Source organism: Mustela nivalis (assembly GCF_964662115.1).
Source record: "Mustela nivalis genome assembly, chromosome: X".
NCBI lineage: Eukaryota > Metazoa > Chordata > Mammalia > Carnivora > Mustelidae > Mustela > Mustela nivalis.
The window spans coordinates 63,325,751-63,345,540 of NC_139040.1; the positions used below are offsets into that span (position 1 = coordinate 63,325,751).

Here is a 19,790-nt window from a genome sequence, read left to right on the forward strand (position 1 = left end):
TTGTGTGACTATGGGGCGCCTTGGTGGCTCAGTGGGTTAAAGCCTCTGCTTTGGCTCAGGTCATGATCCCAGGGTCCTGGGATCGAGCCCCGCATCCGGCTTTCTGCTCCACAGGGAGCCTGCTTCCTCCTCTCTCTCTCTCTCTCTCTCTCTCTCTCTCTCTCTCTCTCTCTGCCTGCCTCTCTGCCTACTTGTGATCTCTGTCTTTCAAATGGATAAATAAGATCTTTAAAAAAAATTGTGTGGGGCACCTGGGTGGCTCAGTTGGTTAAGCAACTGTCTTTGGCTCAGGTCATGATCCTGGAGTCCTGGGATCAAGTCCCATATCAGGCTCCCTGCTCGGCCCTCTGACCCTCCTCCTTCTCATGCTCTCTCTCTCATTCTCTCTCTCTCTCTCAAATAAATAAAATCTAAAAAAAAAAATTGTGTGACTATAAGCATGAAGGCTGAACACATTGTTTCCCAGTAGAGATTTTTAACCATTCCTAAAGGATGGCTTTAAGGGCTTATTTAGTATGTAGTACTGGTTGAGTCAGCTTCATATTTTGGTAGAGAGAGGAAGAAAGTGACAACCATGTCTAGATTTAATTAAAAATATCATTCGTAATAGTTCACAGTTATAAAACTGATGATTAGTTAATGTGTGTGGTTTTGCCTTAGGAAGATTGTTCACTTTACAAAAGGATTGATAAATGTTGCCTTTTTAAATAGTTGGTGTTGGTATGTTTAAAACACTATTTCCACAAATGAGACTTACACAATGCAAGGATTATCTCTATAGTGTGATTCCAGTTTCTCTACACCCTTGCCAATCCTTACTTTTCATTTAAAAAATTATTATATCCACCCTAATGAGTGTAAAATAGTATCTTGTGGTTTTGATTTGCACTTTTCTAATGACTAATAATCTTGAACATTTTTCATGTGTTTACTGGCGCTTTGTATATCTTCTTTGGAGAAGTGTATGTCTATGTCCTTTGTTTTTTTTCTAGGATTTTATTTATTTGAGAGAGAATGAAAGAGAGCCAGCAAGCTTGAGGTGGGGGAGGGTCAGAGGGAGAAGCTGACTCCCTGTTGAGCAGGGAGCCTGATGTGGAACTTGATCCTGGGACTCCAGATCCTGGGACTCCAGAATTGTGACCTGAGCTGGAGGCAATTGCCTAAACAGCTAAGCCACCCAGGTGTCTATGTCCTTTGCCCATTTTTAAATTGGGTCCTTTGTTTTTTTATTGTTAAATTACAAAAATTATTTATTAAAAGGATAAAAATCTATTTTTTTAATTTTTTAAGAAGATTTTATTTATTTATTTTACAGAGAGAGACACAGTGAGAGAGAGGGAACACAAGCAGGGGGAGAGGGAGAGAGAGAAGCAAGCTTCCTGCTGAGCAGGGAGCCTGAGGCAGGGCTCAATACCAGGACCCTGGGATCATGGCCTGAGCCAAAGGCAGCAGTTTAACGACTGAGCCACCCAGGCGTCCAATAAAAAGCATTTAAAGAAGATATACCATCTTATTTGAAGGATATATATATATTATGCAAAAGGATATTAATACCTTTTCAGATGTATGATTTGAAAATAGTTTTCTTCAGTTGTATGGCTCATCTCTTCACTTTCTTAATGGTATCTTTGAATACACAAAAGTTTTAAATTTCAGTCGTCAGTTTTATCTATTTTCCCTCTTTTAAGTTTAGTAAATCCTGTATTCAAAATGGGATACATGTTTATTTTGTGCATTCTTTTAAGGTTTCAGCTTTTATAAATCTGTTGGGTTACAGATACACTTATTAATATAACTTAGCAGGATATGCTGTAATGATTTAGTTACATAAATATTTCCCTGGGAATCTGTGAGCTCTACTAAGTTCTGTTTTGGATTTTCTTCATTTTTTTGTCATTAATTATTCTGTGACAAGCAGAAGATAGAGTGATTAAAAAAATACAGAAGGCTTCCAGGGAGTATTTAGTAAATATATTTGATACATTATTGCTATTTTAAATGATGTAAAGCAAAGTCACATCAGCATTTTACTCATGTTTTCAAATCTTTAGTGAAATAATGAAAATTCATTTACTTTTATTTTGAATATATATTCTTTCAGACCACTTACAGTATAGGTATGTTTTCAGTTTGTTAGACCTTTACATTTGATTAAATACATGACAGGCTAATTAAAGAAGTTCTTTAAATTTTTGTTTTGATAGTGAAAGCAAGTTGAATACATTGGTGCAGAAGCTTCATGACTTCCTGGCACACTCATCAGAAGAATCTGAAGAAACAAGTTCTCCTCCAAGACTTGTGATGAACCAAAGCACAGGTAAATTGAGAAATAATGTGCAATATCTTCTAGTCTATTTTCCATTTTGTTTTGGGAAAGAGCAGCTATTGAAGGGTTTATTAGCCCTACTGAATATAGTGTTTAGCTGGTATCTGATAATTGGAGATTTTAATTTAGATAAATAAAATACAAGGTTATATGGATAGGTGCTTAGAAAAGGATGCACTATGATTTTATGTATAATAGAGATATAGCATGGGTGATAAATGTTCACTATGAAAAATAGGTAGTATTAGAAGAGGTGGGAGCAGTATAGAAATATATTATTTTAGTTATTTGTGTATATGAGTTAAAATTTTTAAAAAAATTTTATTTATTCATTTGACAGACAGAGATCACAAGTAGGCAGAGAGGCAGGCAGAGAGAGAGGAGGAAGCAGGCTCCCTGCTGAGCAGAGAGCCCGATGCGGGGCTCGATCCCAGGATTCCTGGATCATGACCTGAGCCGAAGGCAGAGGCTTTAACCCACTGAGCCACCCAGATGCCCGAGTTAAATTTTTTTTTAAAGATTTTATTTATTTGTCAGAGAGAGAGAGAGAGAGAACAAGCAGGCTCCCTGACGAGCAAGGAGCCCGAAGGGGGACTTGATCCCAGGACCCTGGGATTATGAGCTGGGCTGAAGGCAGCAGCTTAACCGACTGAGCCACCCAGGCGTCCCGAGTTAAATTTTTTTTAAAGATTTTGTTTATTTATTTGACATACAGAGATCACAAGTAGGCAGAGAGGCAGGCAGAGAGAGAAGAAGGGAAGTAGGCTCCCTGCTGAGCAGAGAGCCTGATGCAGGGCTCAATCCCAGGACCCTGAGATCATGACCTGAGCTGAAGGCAGAAGCTTTTTTTTTTTTTTTTTAAAGATTTTATTTATTTATTCGACAGAGAGAGATCACAAGTAGGCAGAGAGGAAGGCAGAGAGAGAGGAGGAAGCAAGCTCCCTGCTGAGCAGAGAGCCCGATGTGGGACTCGATCCCAGGACCCTGAGATCATGACCTGAGCCGAAGGCAGCGGCTTAACCCACTGAGCCACCCAGGCGCCCCTGAAGGCAGAAGCTTTAACCCACTGAGCCACCCAGGGACCTCTATGAGTTAAATTTTTACATTGTTTATAACTTCTCTGAATAGAATTGGTGCATTTTTTCTTTTTCTTTTCTTTTTTTTTTTTTTTAAAGATTTTATTTATTTATTTGGCAGAGAGAGATCACAAGTAGGCAGAGAGGCAGGCAGAGAGAGAGAGAGAGGAGGAAGCAGGCTCCCTGCTGAGCAGACAGCCCGATGCGGGACTCAATCCCAGGACCCCGAGATCATGACCTGAGCCGAAGGCAGCGGCTTAACCCACTGAGCCACCCAGGCGCCCTGGTGCATTTTTTCTTAACAAAAATGTCTCAATACCTCCTTTCTACCTCCTTTTCTCCTTTGTAAAAGTGTCCTATATCATGTGATGATCATTTTTGAGGTTTTCAAGGGTGACTACATATGTAAGAGCTGAATACACACACACCCACACACACCCCCCCACACACGCACATGCATGTGCACTACAAATACAGTATGTACAAAAAGTATAAGAGAAATAGACCACAGTAAGAAGTTCAGCCATATGTGTAATTAGTATCTCAGAAGGGAGAAAAGATAGAGTGGATCAGAAACCTAGCTGTTGCAAATAACCGCAAACATGGCAGCTTATAATAATCCAAATGTATCATTTCACAGTTCTATAGGTCAGGAGTCCAGTGAGCCTTTCTGGGCTCTCCTTAGGGTATCACAAGGCTAAAGTTAACGTATCATTGAGACTATGTTCCTTTCTGAAAGTTCTGTGGAAAAATCCATGTCTGTGCTCATTTAGGTTGTTGCCAGAATTCAAGTCCTTGTGGTTATAGGTCTAAGGTTCCCATTTCTTGCTGGATGTTGGCCAGGTTCCTCTGTCTTAGCTTAAGGCTGTTTGTATTTCTTCTCTAATGGCCCCCTCTATGTTCAAAGCCAGCATGTTGAGTCTCATGCTTTGAATCTAACTCTTGATTGCTTCATCAGCCATCATCTGGAGAAATTTATCTACTGTTAAGACTCATGTGATTACACTAGCCAAATTCCTTTCACCCCTCCCTCCAATTCTTAAGGTCAGTGGTGCTATTTTACATAGTACAGTCATGGAAGTGGCATTTCCTCACATTCCTAGGTTCTGGAGATTAGGGAGCATGAAATCTTGGGGGCCATATGTAGAAATTCTGCATACTGTAGTATCCATTCATGATTCTTGGCTGAATGATATATTACTTTGATGGGTTCCAAATGCTGAATAATCTTTTATTATTTATATGTTTTAGTTGATATATTGCTATAAGTATATGAGAGGGCTTTACATTCTATTCTCTCTTCATTTGTTTAATTTGTATATGCTGATATTCTTTCTTTGTTAATATCTCTATCATTATTTCAGTGTTCTTTTGTATCACTCGTGGCAAGTGGGAGGCCCTTCTTTATGGCTCCTGCTAACCCTTTTACGCATCACCATCCTAGAGCACTTCGTTACTTTCTGCCCTCTTAAGATGTTGAATGTATATTTTGCATTGTCCTTTACCTGGCCCAGAAATCAGTTATTTCTCCAAGGAGTTCCAGTTCCTTTTAGTGAGATACTTTATTTAGATAACAACATCTGGTTGTACAGTGTTCTTTTCATTGCCACCAGGACATCTTTGGTTACAGGCCCTTTCACAGAGAAAAGTGGATATCTGTGTTAATATTTTCATGAATTGATATTGATAGTTTTGTTTTTTTATTAATTTATTTTTAAATTCTAGTATAACTAAAATGCAGTTTTATATTATTTTCAGGTGTACAGTATAGTGATTCAGCAATTCTGCACATTAAGAGTGCTCTTAGTCCCTTTCACTTACTTCACCTACCCACCTGCCCTCTGGTAACCACCTATTTGTTTTTAGTTTGTGACTTTTTTTCTTTGTTTTGTTTCTTAAATTCCACATACAAGAGAAATCATGTAGTATTTGTCTTTCTCTGACTGACTTATTTTGCTTAGCACTATATCCTTTAGATCTATCCATGTTATTGCAAATGGTAACATTTCATTCTTTTTTATGGCTGAGTAATATTCCATGGTAGATACATACCACATTGTCTTTATTCATCTATTGATGGACACTTGGGTTGCTTCCATATATTGGCTATCGTAAATAATCTGCAGTAAACATAGGTGTGCACATATCTTTTCAAATTAATGTTTTTGTGTTTCGGGGTTAATACCCAGTGGTGGAATTACTGGATCATATGGTAATTCCAATTTTAGTTTTTGAGGAACCTCTATATGGTTTTCAATAGTGGCTGCACAGTTTGAATTCTTGGCAACAGTGCACAAGGGTTCCTTTTTCTTCACATCCTTGCCAACACTTGTGGTTTCTTGTGCTTTAAATTTCTTATATTCTGACAGGTGTGAGGTGATAGCTCATTGAGGTTTTGATTTGCATTTCCTTGACAATGAGTTGATGTTGAACATCTTTTCATGTTGGCCATCTCTATGTATTTTTTGGAAAAAATTTTCTTGATGTCTTTTGCCCATTTTTAAATTGGATTATCTGTGTGGGTTTTTTTTTTTTTTTTGGTGTTGAGGTGTGTAAGTTCTTTATATATTTTGGATACTAACCCATTATTGGATATGTCATTTGCAAGTATCTTCTCCCACTCAGTAGGTTGCCTTTTAGTTTTGTTGATTGTTTCCTTTGCTGTGCAGAAGATTATGTTTTGATACTACAAATCAAATTATTTTTGCTTTTGTTTCCCTTGTCTCAGAAGACTTACCTAGAAAAATGTTGCTGTGGTGGATGTCAGAGAAATTACTCTTGTGTTCTCTTCTAGGATTTTTATGGTTTCAGATCTCACATTTAGGTCTTCAGTGCATTTTGAGTTTATTTCTGTGTATGGTATAAGAAAGTGGTCCAGTTTCATTCTTTTTCTTTTTTTTTGAAGATTTTTATTTATTTATTTATTTGACACAGAGAGAGAGAGAGAGAGAGAGAGAGAGAGAGATTGATTGATCACAAGTAGGCAAAGAGGCAGGCAGAGAGAGAGGAGGAAGCAGGCTCCCTGCTGAGCAGAGAGCTCGATGCGGGACTCCATCCCAGGACCCTAAGATCATGACCTGAGCCGAAGGCAGAGGCTTAACCTACTGAGCCACCCAGGCACCCTCATTCTTTTGACTGTTGTCTGGTTTTCCCAGTATTTGTTGAAGAGACTTTTTCCCATTGCATATTCCTATTGCAAAAATAATCTTGGATTTATTTTTGGGCTATTATATTCCATTGATCTATGTGTATTTTATTGTTCCGGAACCAAACTTTTGATTACTAGAGCTTTGTAGTATATCTTGAAATCTGGGATTTGATACCTTCAGTTTTTTTCTTCCTTTTCAAAATTGCTTTGGTTATTTGGGGGCTTCTGTGATTCTGTACAAATTTTGGGATTGTTTGTTATAGTTCTGTGAAAAATGCTGTTGGTATTTTGATAGGGATTGCATTAAATGTGTAGATTGCTTTGGTTAATATAGACATTTTAAAAAGGTATGTTCTTCTAGTCCATGAGCATGGAAAGTTTTAACATTTCCTTGTGTCGTTTCTTTCACAAGTGTTCTTTAGTTTTCAGAACACAGATCTTTTGCCTTTTTGGTTAGGTTTATTCCTAGGTTCTTTTTGGTTTTGGTAAAATTATAAATGGGATTATTTTTTAGTTTTAGAAAATTTTTTCTAGTACCTCATTATTAGTGCATAGAAATTCAGCAGACTTCTACAGATTGATTTTATATCCTGCAACTTTATTGAATTTGTATATCAATTTTACTAGTTTTTTGTTGGTCTTTAGAGTTTCCTTTATTATAGTATCATGTCATCTGGAAATAGTAGAAGTTTGTCTACTTCCTTACCAATTTGGATGGTTTTTATTTCTTTTTATTTTCTGATTCATATGGCTAAGACTTGCAGTACTATATTCTGTAATAGTGGTGAGGGTGGACATCCCATGTTTTGTTCCTCACCTTAGGGGAAAAGCTCCCAGTTCTTTCCCCATTAAGGATGATGGCAGCTATGTTTTTTTTTTTTTTAATAAATGGCCTTTATTATTTTGAGGTATGTTCCCACTAAACCTACTTTGAGTGTTTTTGTCATGAATGGATGTCATACTTAGTCGAATCCTTTTTTTGCACCTTTTGATATTATCATATGGTTTTTATCCTTTCTGTATTGAATGAGATGTATCTCATTGACATATTTGTGTATATTGATTCACCTTGCATCCCAGGAATAAATCCTGCCTGATCATGGTAAATGACTCTTTAATGTATTGTTGGATTCACTTTCCTAATATTTGGTGAGGAATTTTGCATCTCTGTTCACCAGGGATATTGCCCTGTGGTAGGTATTCTTTTTTTAGTGGAGGCTTTATCTGGTTCTGGTTTTGGTATCAGGGTTACACTGGCCTCATTGAATGAGTTTGAAAGCTTTTTTTCCTCTTCTACTTTTTGGAATAGTTGAGAAGAATAAGTATTAACTCTTCAATGTTTGGTAGAATTCACCTGTGAACCATCTGATTGTGGATTTTTGTTGGTTGTTTTTGAATACAGATTCAGTCTTAATGCTGGTATTAGTCTGCCCAAATCAAATTTCTTACTGATTCACTTTTGGGAGATTATGTTTCTAGGAATTTTTCCATTTCTTGTAGGCTGTTCAGTTTGTTGGCATATACTTTTTCATAATATTCTTGTATAATCCTTTGTATTTCTGAGTCGGTTATTATGTCAATCTTTTCATTGCCAGTTCTGTGTTCTCCCTCTTTATTTTTTGATGAGTCTGGATAAGGTTTTCAATTTTGTTGATTTCTTCAAACAACCAGCTCCTGGTTTCAGTAATCTGTTGTATTTTGTTTCTTTTTTACTTCTGCTTTTATTTTTTTTTTAAAGATTTACTTACTTATTTTATAGAGCACATGCGTGCAAGCAGTGGGAGGGGCAGAGAGATGCAGACCCCCCTACGAGTGGGGAGTCTGATGCAGGTCTTCATCTTCCAACTGAGAAGATCATGACCTGCGCCTAAACCAGGAGTTGTGCCCTCAACCGAGTGAGCCACCCAGGTGCCCATATTTCTGCTCTTATTTTTTATTATTTCCTTCTGCTACTTGGGTTTAATTTGTTATTCTTTTTCTAGTTCCTTTAGGTGTAAGTTTATTTGGGGTTTTTCATACTTCTTGAGGTAGGTCTGTTTTGCTATAAACTTCCTTCTTGGAACATCTGCGTCTAAAATATTTGGACTATTGTGTTTTTGTTTTCGCTTGTTTACATTTATTTTTAGTTCTTCTTGGATTTCTTGTTTGTTTGTCTCATTTACTGTTTATTTGCATGTTATTTAATCTCCATGTTTTTTTTTAAGATTTTATTTATTTATTTGACAGATCACAAGTAGGCAGAGGCAGGCAGGCGGGGGGCGGGGAGCAGGCTCCCTGCTGAGCAGAGAGCCTGATGCAGGGCTCGATCTCAGGACCCTGGGATCATGACATGAGCTGAAGGCAGAGGCTACAACCCACTGAGCCACCCAGGTATCCTCTAATCTTCATGTTTTTATGTACTCTCCACATTTTTTTCTTGTGGTTGATTTTAGTTTCATAGTGCTAGTGTTAGAAAAGTTACATGGTATGACTTTTACCTTTTTGAATTTTTGGAGACTTGTTCTGTGACCTAACATATCATCTGTTTTGGGGAATGCTCCATGTGTATGAGAAAAGAATGTGTATTCTGCTGTTTTAGGATGGAATGTTCCTTTTTTTTTTTTAATTGAAAACCTTATTTATTCATTTATTTATTTTTAAATAAATAATCTATCTATTTATTTATTTATCTATCTATCTATTTATTTCAGCATAACAATATTCATTATTTTTGCACCACACCGAATGCTCCATGCAACCTGTGCCCTCTATAATACCCACCACCTGGTACCCCGACCTCCTATCCCCGCCCCTTCAAAACCCTCAGATTGTTTTTCAGAGTCCATAGTCTCTGATGGTAGGATTGAATGTTCTGAATGTATCTATTGCATTTATATGTTCCAATGTGTCCTTCAAAGCCACTATTTACTTTTTGATTTTTTGTTTGGATGATCTATTGATGTAAATTAAATCCCCTACTATTATTGAATTACTATCAGTTGCTTCCTTAGTTTTGTTATTAGCTGCTTTGTTTTTATGTGTGCTCCCATGTTGGGTTCATATATATTTGCAGTTGTTACATTTTCTTTTTGGATTGTTCCCTTTATGATTATGTAGTCTCCTTTTTTGTCTCTTACCGTCGATGTTTTAAAGTCTATCTTGTCCTGTATAAATATTGCTAGTGTAGCTTTCTTTTCACTTCCTTTCACATAATAAATGTTTTTCCATCCTTCACTTTCAACATGAATGTATCTTTAGGTCTGAAATGAGTCTTTTGTAGGTAGCACATAGATGGATCTTGCTTTATTATTGCTTCCTTCACTTTTATGTCTTTTGATTGGAGCATTTAGTCCATTTACATTCAGAGTAATTATTAAATAGTTATGTATTTATTGGCATGTTGCTATCTATTTTATGATTGTTTTTGTAGCACTTCCGTCTCACTTCTCTTGCTCTCTTCTCATTGTTTGCTTCTGTTCATTAGTGATATGCTTGGATTCCTTTCTCTTTATGTTTTGTGTATCCCTTACCAGCTTTTGACTTGTGGTTACCATTATGCTTATATATATATCATCTTCTGAATATAAGCTGATGGTTGATTAAGTTTGAACCCATTCCTAATGCACTAAAGTTTTACTTTTCTCCCCACCCCACCATGTTTTCATGTATGGTATCTTATTTTTCATCCTTTTATTTTGTGAATTCTTCTATTATATTTACTTAATTTTACTGCTTTTGTGCTTCCTTTCTTCTTACTCCTCAGGGTATAACCTTCTTACTCAGATTATCCCTCTTAACATTTCTTGTAGGGCTGGTTTAGTAGTGATGAATTTAAGTTTTATTTGTCTGGGAGCTCTTTATCTATCCTTCTGTGAATGATAGCATTGTTGGTAGAATACTCTTTTTTGTTCAGATTTTTATAAATTCCAGTTAGTTAACACAATAGTATAATACTGGTTTCAGGAGTAGAATTTAGTGCTTGTTCACTTACATATAAAACCCAGTGCTCATTACAACAAGTACTCTGCTAAATACCCATGACCTATTCAGCCCATCCCCACCTGCCTTCTTCCATCAACCCTCCATTTGTTCTCTGTCATTAAGAGTCTCCTTTGGTTTATTTTCCTCACATTTCTCCCCCCCTTCCCATATGTTCATCTGTTTTGTTTTTTTAAACTTCACATATGAGTGAAATCATATAGTATTTGTATTCCTTTGACTAACTTATTTCACTTAACATAACACACTTTAGATCCATCCATTTCAATGAAATGGCAAGATTTCATTCTTTTTTATGGCTGAGTAATATTCTTGTCTATGTGTTTGTGTGTGTGTGTACACCACATCTTCTTCATCCATTCATCAGTGGATTGACCTTTGGGCTCTCCCCATAGTTGGCTATTGTTGATACTGCTGTAAACATTGGGGTGCATGTACCCTTTCAAATCTGTAATTTTATATCCTTTTGGTAAATACCTAATAGTGTAATTTTTGGGTCATATGGTAGGTCTGTTTTCTCTTTCTGAGGAACCTTCATACTGTTTTCCAGAGTGGCTGCACCAGCTTGCATTCCCACCAACAGTGTAAGAGGTTTCTCCTCCTCCACATTCTCGCCAATATCCATTGTTTCCTGTGTTGTTAATTTTAGCCATTCTGACAGGTGTCAGGTGTTATCTCATTGAAGTTTTGATTTGTATTTCTCTGATGATCAGTGATGTCAAGCGTGTTTTCATAGGTCTGCTGGGCGTTTGTGTGTCTAGGATAGCTATTTTTAACATTCAGTGATGTTGAGCATCTTTTCATATGTCTGCTGGTCAGATTTTTGTCTGAATATTGATACCATGACTTTATTTTTTCATACTTTATATTTTTAAAATATTAAACAGTTTACTGTAATAAAGTATTTTCAAATTTAAATTTTTTCATTATTTAATGAGCAGATACTATGTATCATTTATTGTTTAGGTAATGATACAAAATGCTGAGCAAAAGAACACATGGACCCAGCCTTATAACATGAGTAAAACATTAACAAAACAATCATAAAGATAAGTGTATACTACAACTTTAGACACCATTAGGAAGGTGAGGTATCCTGTGCCATACAAGTTTATAGTGAGGAGATAAAGGCACTTACCAACCAAACTGGATTGTCTTTTTTGAGAAGATGTCTCTTCATGCTTTCTGCCCATTTCTTAACTGGGTTATTCATTTTTTTGGGTGATCAGTTTGATAAGTTCTTTATAGATTTTGACCCTTTATCAAATTAATGACCCTTTATCAGATATGTCATTTGTAGATATCTTCTCTTATTTTATAGGCTGCCTTTTAATTTTGTTGATTGTTTCCTTTGCTGTGTGGAAGTTTTTTTATTTTGATGAAGTCCCAGTAGTTCGCTTTTGCTTTTGTTTCCTTTGCCACTAGTCAACGTGTCTAGTAAGAAGTTGCTACAGCAGAGGTCAAAGAGGTTTCTGCCTGTGTTCTCTACTAGGATTTTGTTGGTTTCCTGTCTCACATTTAGGTCTTTCATCCATTTTGAATTTATTTATGTATATGATGTAGAAAAGTGGTCCAATTTTATTCTTCTGCATGTTGCTCTTCAGTTTTCCCAGCACCATTTGTTGAAGAGACTGTCTTTTCTCCATTGGATATTCTTTCCTGTTTTGTTGAAGATTAGTTGAACACAAAGCTGAGGGTCCATTTCTGAATTCTCTATTCTGTTCCATTGATTTAAGTGTCTTTTTTTGTGCCAGTTCCATACTGTCTTGATCACTGTAGCTTTGTAATATAGCTTGATGTCTGTAATTGTGATACCAACATTTTTTTAATTGTCTGACCCATTCAAACAATTTATTTTCAATGTAAACATATAAACTCAACGTGAGATGCCTAACTAAAGCAAGCAATACCAACAAAATCGAGACAGTTTCTCTTCTTCTGAGGTTTAGGATTTGCCCAGAATTCCTTATACATGGAATAGCCCATACTGAGAGTCATTGCTCCCACAACAAAGCCTTGGGCTGTCAAACACATGTCAATCAGGTGAACAGACATTTTAGTATTTCCCCTGCTCTTCAATTTATATAATCCCTATGCAACAATTGCTACAGATGACACCATTCCAATGGGAACAAACAGTTCCTCTCTAGCTTTTTTTTTTTTAAAGATTTTATTTATTTATTTGACAGAGATCACAAGCAGGCAGAGAGGCAGGCAGAGAGAGAGGAGGAAGCAGGCTCCCTGCTGAGCAGAGAGCCCGATGTGGGGCTTGATCCCAGGACCCCGAGATCATGACCTGAGCCGAAGGCAGCGGCCCAACCACTGAGCCACCCAGGCGCCCCTCCTCTCTAGCTTTTGGGATAAGTTTAGATTCCTGGTCTTCATCATATGACGGAAGAGAAAAATCTGTGCCAGTTGACATAGTGGCTGAAGAATCTTCCTACACTGAGAGGACTTAGGCTCCTGGTAATAAATATATATTAACCATGTATCTTCTTCCAATGCTTGAGCATGGAATGTTTTTTTGTTTCTTTGCACCCTCTTTAGTTTCTTCCATCAGTGTTTTATAGTTTAGAGAGTACAGATCTTTTACCTCTTTGGTTAGATTTATTCCTAGGTATCTTATGGGTTTTGGTGCAGTTGTAAATGGGAGTGATTCCTTGATTATTTTTTTCTCCTGCTTAATTATTGGTGTATAGAAATGCATCCAATATTTGTACATTGATTTTCCTGAATTCATGTACTAGTTCTAGCATTTGTGTGTGTGGAATCTTTCTGGTTTTCTTTTTTTTTTTTTTTTAAGATTTTATCTATTTATTTGACAGAGATCACAAGTAGGCAGAGAGGCAGGCAGAGACGGAGGAGGAAGCAGGCTCTCCACTAAGCAGAGAACCTGACGTGGGGCTCAATCCCAGGACCTTGGGATCATGACCTGACCTGAAGGCAGAGGCTTTAACCCACTGAGCCACCCAGGCACCCCATCTGGTTTTCTACATAGAGTATCATGTCATCTGCAAATAGTGAAAGTTTGACTTCTTTCTTGCCAATTTGGATGTCTTTTCTTTTTGTTTGATTTCTGAGACTAAGATGTCCAGTAGTACGTTAAATAGTAATGGTGAGACTGGATATCCCTGTCTTGTTCCTGACCGTAGAGGAAAAACTATCCTTTTTTCTGCATTGAGGTTATTGGCTGTGGGTCTTTGGTATATGGGCTTTGTGATTTTGAGGTATGTTCTATCTATACCTTAATTGCTAAAAGCAAGAATGGATGCTGTATTTTGTCAAATGCTTTTTCTCCATCTATTGAGAGGATCATATGATTCTTTTCCTTTCTTTTGTTAATGTGGTTTATCACATTGATTTGCATATATTGAACTGACCCTGCAGCCCTGGAATAAATCCCACTTGATCATGGTGAGTAATCCTTTTTTTTAAAGATTTTTTTAAAAATTTATTTTCAGCATAACAGTATTCATTATTTTTTCACCACAACCAGTGCTCCATGCAGTCCGTGCCCTCTATAATACCCACCACTTGGTACCCCAACCTCCCACCTCCCGCCCCTTCAAACCCCTCAGATTGTTTTACAGAGTCCATAGTCTCTCATGATTCACCTCCCCTTCCAATTTCCCCCAACTCCCTTCTCCTCTCTAACTCCCCATGTCCTCCATGCTATTTGTTATGCTCCACAAATAAGTGAAACTATATGATAATTGACTCACTCCGCTTGACTTGTTTCACTCAGCATAATCTCTTCCAGTCCCGTCCATGTTACTATAAAAGTTGGGTATTCATCCTTTCTGATGGAGGCATAATACTCCGTAGTGTATATGGACCACGTTTTCCTTATCCATTCGTCCACTGAAGGGCATCTTGGTTCTTTCCACGGTTTGGCGACCGTTGCCATTGCTGCTATAAACATTGGGGTACAGATGGCCCTTCTTTTCACGACATCTGTATCCTTGGGGTAAATCCCCAGGAGTGCAATGGCAGGGTCATAGGGAAGTTCTGTTTTTAATTTCTTGAGGAATCTCCACACTGTTCTCCAAAGAGGCTGCACCAACTTGCATTCCCACCAACAGTGTAAGAGGGTTCCCCTTTCTCCACATCCCCTCCAACACATGTTGTTTCCTGTCTTGCTAATTTTGGCCATTCTAACTGGTATAAGGTGATATCTCAATGTGGTTTTAATTTGAATCTCCCTGAGGGCAAGTGACGATGAACATTTTTTCATGTGTCTGATAGCCATTTGTATGTCTTCATTGGAGAAGTGTCTTTTCATATCTTCTGCCCATTTTTTGATATGATTGTCTGTTTTGTGTGTGTTGAGTTTGAGGAGTTCATTATAGATCCTGGATATCAACCTTTTGTCTGTACTGTCATTTGCAAATATCTTCTCCCATTCTGTGGGTTGCCTCTTTGTTTTGTTGACTGTTTCCTTTGCTGTGCAGAAGCTTTTGATTTTGATGAAGTCCCAAAAGTTCATCTTCGCTTTTGTTTCCTTTCCCTTTGGAGACATACCTTGAAAGAAGTTGCTGTGGCTGATATCGAAGAGATTACTGCCTATGTTCTCCTCTAGGATTCTGATGCAATCCTGTCTCACGTTGAGGTCTTTTATCCATTTTGAGTTTATGTTTGTGTATGGTGTAAGAGAATGGTCAACTTTCATTCTTCTACATATAGCTGTCCAGTTTTCCCAGCACCATTTATTCTTTTTTTAAAAAAGATTTTATTTATTTATCAGAGAGAGAGAGGGGGAGAGAGTGAGCACAGGCAGACAGAATGGCAGGCAGAGGCGTAGGGAGAAGCAGGCTCCCTGCCGAGCAAGGAGCCCGATGTGGGACTCGATCCCAGGACCCTGGGATCATGACCTGAGTCGAAGGCAGCTGCTTAACCAACTGAGCCACCCAGGTGTCCCTCCTAGCACCATTTATTGAAGAGACTGTCTTTTTTCCACTGTATATTTTTTCCTGTTTTGTCGAAGATTAATTGACCATAGAGTTGAGGGTCCATATCTGGGCTCTCTACTCTGTTCCACTGGTCTATGTGTCTGTTTTTATGCCAGTACCATGCTGTCTTGGTGATCACAGCTTTGTAATAAAGCTTGAAATCAGGTAATGTGATGCCCCCAGCTTTATTTTTGTTTTTCAACATTTCCTTAGCAATTCGGGGTCTCTTCTGATTCCATACAAATTTTTGGATTATTTGCTGCAGCTCTTTGAAGAATACCGGTGGAATTTTGATCGGAATGGCATTAAAAGTATAGATTGCTCTAGGCAGTATAGACATTTTAACAATGTTTATTCTTCCAATCCAAGAGCATGGAATGGTCTTCCATCTTTTTGTGTCTTCTTCAATTTCTTTCATGAGTGTTCTGTAGTTCCTTGAGTACAGATCCTTTACCTCTTCGGTTAGGTTGATTCCCAGGTATCTTATGGTTCTTGGTGCTATAGTAAATGGAATCGATTCTCTAATTTCCCTTTCTATATTTTCATTGTTAGTGTATAAGAAAGCCACTGATTTCTGTACATTGACTTTGTATCCTGCCACATTGCTGAATTGCTGTATGAGTTCTAGTAGTTTGGGGGTGGAGTCTTTTGGGTTTTCCATATAAAGAATCATGTCATCTCCGAAGAGAGAGAGTTTGACTTCTTCATTGCCAATTTGGATACCTTTCATTTCTCTTTGTTGTCTGATTGCTGTTGCTAGGACTTCTAATACTATGTTGAACAAGAGTGGTGAAAGTGGGCATCCTTGTCTTGTTCCTGATCTCAACGGGAAGGCTGCAAGCTTTTTCCCATTGAGGATGATATTTGCTGTGAGTCTTTCATAGATAGATTTGATGAAGTTCAGGAATGTCCCCTCTATCCCTATACTTTGAAGCTTTTAAATCAGGAACGGATGCTGGATTTTGTCAGATTCTTTTTCTGCATCGATTGAGAGGACCATGTGGTTCTTCTCTCTTCTCTTATTAATTTGTTCTATCACATTGATTGATTTGCGAATATTGAACCATCCTTGTAGCCCAGGGATGAATCCCATCTGGTCATGGTGGATAATCTTTTTAGTGTGCTGTTGCATCCTGAATATTCCTTTTAATGTATTATTTGGTTTGATTTGCCAGTTTCTTGTTAGAATTTTTGCATTCTTTTTCATCAGGGATCTTGGCCTGTAATTGTCCTTTGTAGTGGGGTCTTTGTATGGTTTTAGAAGCAAAGTAATCCTGGTTTTGTAGAAAGATCCTGGATGTTTTCCTTCCCTTTCTACTTTTTGAGCATTTTGAGAAAAGTAGGTATTACTTCTTCTTTAATTGTCTGTTAAAATTCCCCTGGGAAGCCATGTGGGCCTGAACTTTTGTTTGTTGGGAGATTTATTTTTTTAAGATTTATTTATTTATTTATATGAGAGCAGGAGAGAGAGAGAGAAAGTAAGTTGAGGAAAGGAGCAGAGGGAGAAGCAGACTCCCTGCTGAGCCTAAGGCAGATGCTTAACTGACTGAGACACCCAGGTGCCCCTGTTGAGAGTTTTTTTTAAAGATTTTTTTTAATAGATTTTATTTATTTATTTGACAGACAGAGATCACAAGTAGGCAGAGAGGCAGGCAGAGAGAGAATGAAGTAGGCTCCATGCCAAACAGAGAGCCTGATGCGGGGCTCGATCCCAGGACCCTGAGATCATGACCTGAGCCGAAGGCAGAGGCTTAAACCACTAACCCACCCAGGCACCTCTTTTTTTTTTTTTTTTTAAAGATTTTTAAAATTTATTTATTTGGCAGAGAGGCAGGCAGAGGGAGAGAGAGGGAAGCAGGCTCTCCGCTGAGCAGGGAGCCTGATGCAGGGCTCCATCCCAGGACCCTGATATCCTGACCTGAACCGAAGGCAGAGGCTTTAATTCTCTGAGCCTCCCAGGCACCCGGGAGATTTTTTTTTTTTAACATTTTATTTATTTATTTGACAGAGAGACAGGGAAACAGTTGACAGAGAGACAGCAAGAGAGGGAACACAAGCAGGGGCAGTGGGAGAGGGAGAAGCAGGCTTCCTGCCGAGCAGGGAGCCTGATGTGGGCCTCGGCTTGATCCCAGTTCTGTGAGATTGTGACCTGAGCTGAAGGCAGACACTTAAGGACTGAGCCACCAGGTGATTTTTGATTACTGATTATTGATTACTCATTCGATTTAAATTTTCTATTGCTTTTTTGGTTTTGATAATTTTGTGTGTTTTTAGGAATTTATCTTCTAGTTTGCCCAGTTTGCAAGTAATTTTTCACAATATTCTCTTATAATTGTATTACTGTGGCATTGGTTGTAATTTCTCCTTTTTAATTGGTGGTTTCATTTATTTGGGTCCTTTCTCTCTTTTTTCAATTCTGGCTAGTGGTTCATTAGTTTTATTAATTCTTACAGTGAATGAGCTCTCATTTTCATTGGTCTGTTCTGTTTTTTTGTTTTGTTTTGTTTTGTTTTTGTTGTTGTTTATATATCCTTTATTTCTGCTCTAATCTTAATTATTTCCCTTCTTCTGCTGGTTTTCACTTGCTCTTCCTTTTTCTAGTTCCTTTAGGTTTGAGTTTAAGTTGTTATTTGAGCCTTTTCTTGCTTCTTAATGTAGGCCTATATTTCAGTGTACTTCCTCTTAGGACTGCCTTTGCTGTATCTGAAAGGTTTTGGACTGCTGTTTTTCGTTTTCATTTGTTTCCATGTATTTTTTTTTTATTTCTTTGGTTTCCTTGTTAACCCTTTGATTCTTTTTTTTAAATTTATTTTTTATTTTCAGCATAACCAGTATTCATTATTTTTGCACCACACCCAGTGCTCCATGCAATCTGTGCCCTCTATAATACCCACCACCTGGTACCCTGACCTCCCACCCCCCGCCCCTTCAAAACCCTCAGATTGCTTTTCAGAGTCTATAGTCTCTCATGGTTCACCTCCCCTTCCAATTTCCCCCAACTCCGTTCTCTTCTCTATCTCCCTATGTCCTCCATGCTATTTGTTATGCTCTACAAATAAGTGAAACCATAAGATTCTTTAGTAGGATGCTCTTTAACCCCTGTGTATTTGTGGTCTTTCCAATTTTTTCTTGTGGTTGACTTAAAGATTCCTAGTATTATGATCTGAAAATATGAATGGTCTGATCTCCATCTTTTTGTACTTGTTTAGGGCTGATTTGTGATCCAATATGTGATCTGTTCTGGAGAATGTCCATGTGCACTTGAAAAGAATGTGTGTTCTGCTACTTTAGGATAAAATATCCTGTAATTTTAATATCTTTTTATCACTATTTTTGCCATTTTACTTACTTTGTGTCTTGGTGTGGACCTCCTTGGGTTGATTTTTTGGGGGGGTCTCTCTGTACCTCTCTGTGGATCTGGATTTCTGTTTCCTTCTTTAGATGTGGTAATTTTTCAGGTATTGTTTCTGCAAATAAACATTCTGCCCCATTTTGTCTTTCTTCTCTTTCTGGGATCCCTATACGTTCCTATGCTTGATGGTGTTGCTGCATTCCTTTAATTTGTTCTCTTTTTTAATTCTGTTATTTCTCTTGTGTAGCTTGATTACCTTCCAGTACTCTGTCTTCAAGATCACTGATGTGTTTTTGTGCTTCCTCTAGTCTACTATATATTCCCTCTAGTGTAGTTTTAATTTCATTTATTGTGTTCTTCATCTCTGCTTGGTTATTTTTTAAAAGATTTTATTCATTTGTTTGACAGAGAGAGAGCGAGAGAGATCACAAGTAGGCAGAGCAGCAGGTGGTGGTGGGGGGGAAGCAGGCTCCCTGCTGAGCAGAGAGCTGGATGTGGGGCTAGATCCCAGGACCCTGAGATTATAACCTGAGCCGAAGGCAGAGGCTTAACCCACTGAGCCATCCAGGTGTCCCAACTGCTTTTTTTTTTTTTTGGTATTTTATATCTCTTTTTGAAGTTCTCAGTGAGATCCTCTGCTCTTGTCAGTTCTAGTGAGTATCTCTAGGACCATTACATTAAATTTCTCTCCGGCATATTGCTTATCTCTGTTTTGCTTGCTTTTTTTCATGTCATTTTCCCCCCTTTTTGGTGCATATTTTTTTTTCATGTTGTGTAACTCTCTGTCATTTATATGTGTTAGGAAAGTCATCTATGTGTTTTACACTTGGAAGTAATGGTCCTTTGAGGAAGATTTCAGGGGTGTCCCCTGTATGTGTTGTGTGTACCATACTGTTGTGCCTGAGCCACAGTTTTCTTCAGTGCAGTTGGATCCAGTGGCTCCCTTTGTCTATTAGGGGCA

General features: G+C 37.9%; 1 protein-coding gene and 1 pseudogene across 6 annotated transcripts in view; one reads left to right on the plus strand and one right to left on the minus strand.

Annotated features, from left to right (window-relative positions):
* ATRX (ATRX chromatin remodeler) overlaps positions 1 to 19,790 on the plus strand; it is a 293,312-nt gene that overhangs the window by 44,026 nt on the left and 229,496 nt on the right. For all 5 annotated transcript variants that reach the window (XM_082716012.1, XM_082716016.1, XM_082716013.1 and 2 more), the window contains exon 2: positions 2,205 to 2,317. In XM_082716012.1, the coding sequence (XP_082572138.1) occupies positions 2,205 to 2,317 (113 nt within the window). The remainder of the gene's footprint in view (positions 1 to 2,204; positions 2,318 to 19,790) is intronic.
* Positions 12,250 to 12,962, minus strand: LOC309856160 (HIG1 domain family member 1A, mitochondrial-like; annotated as a pseudogene). The gene is made up of 2 exons: positions 12,873 to 12,962; positions 12,250 to 12,670 (listed from the first exon to the last, which is right to left on the minus strand). The product of its transcript is annotated as an HIG1 domain family member 1A, mitochondrial-like (transcript).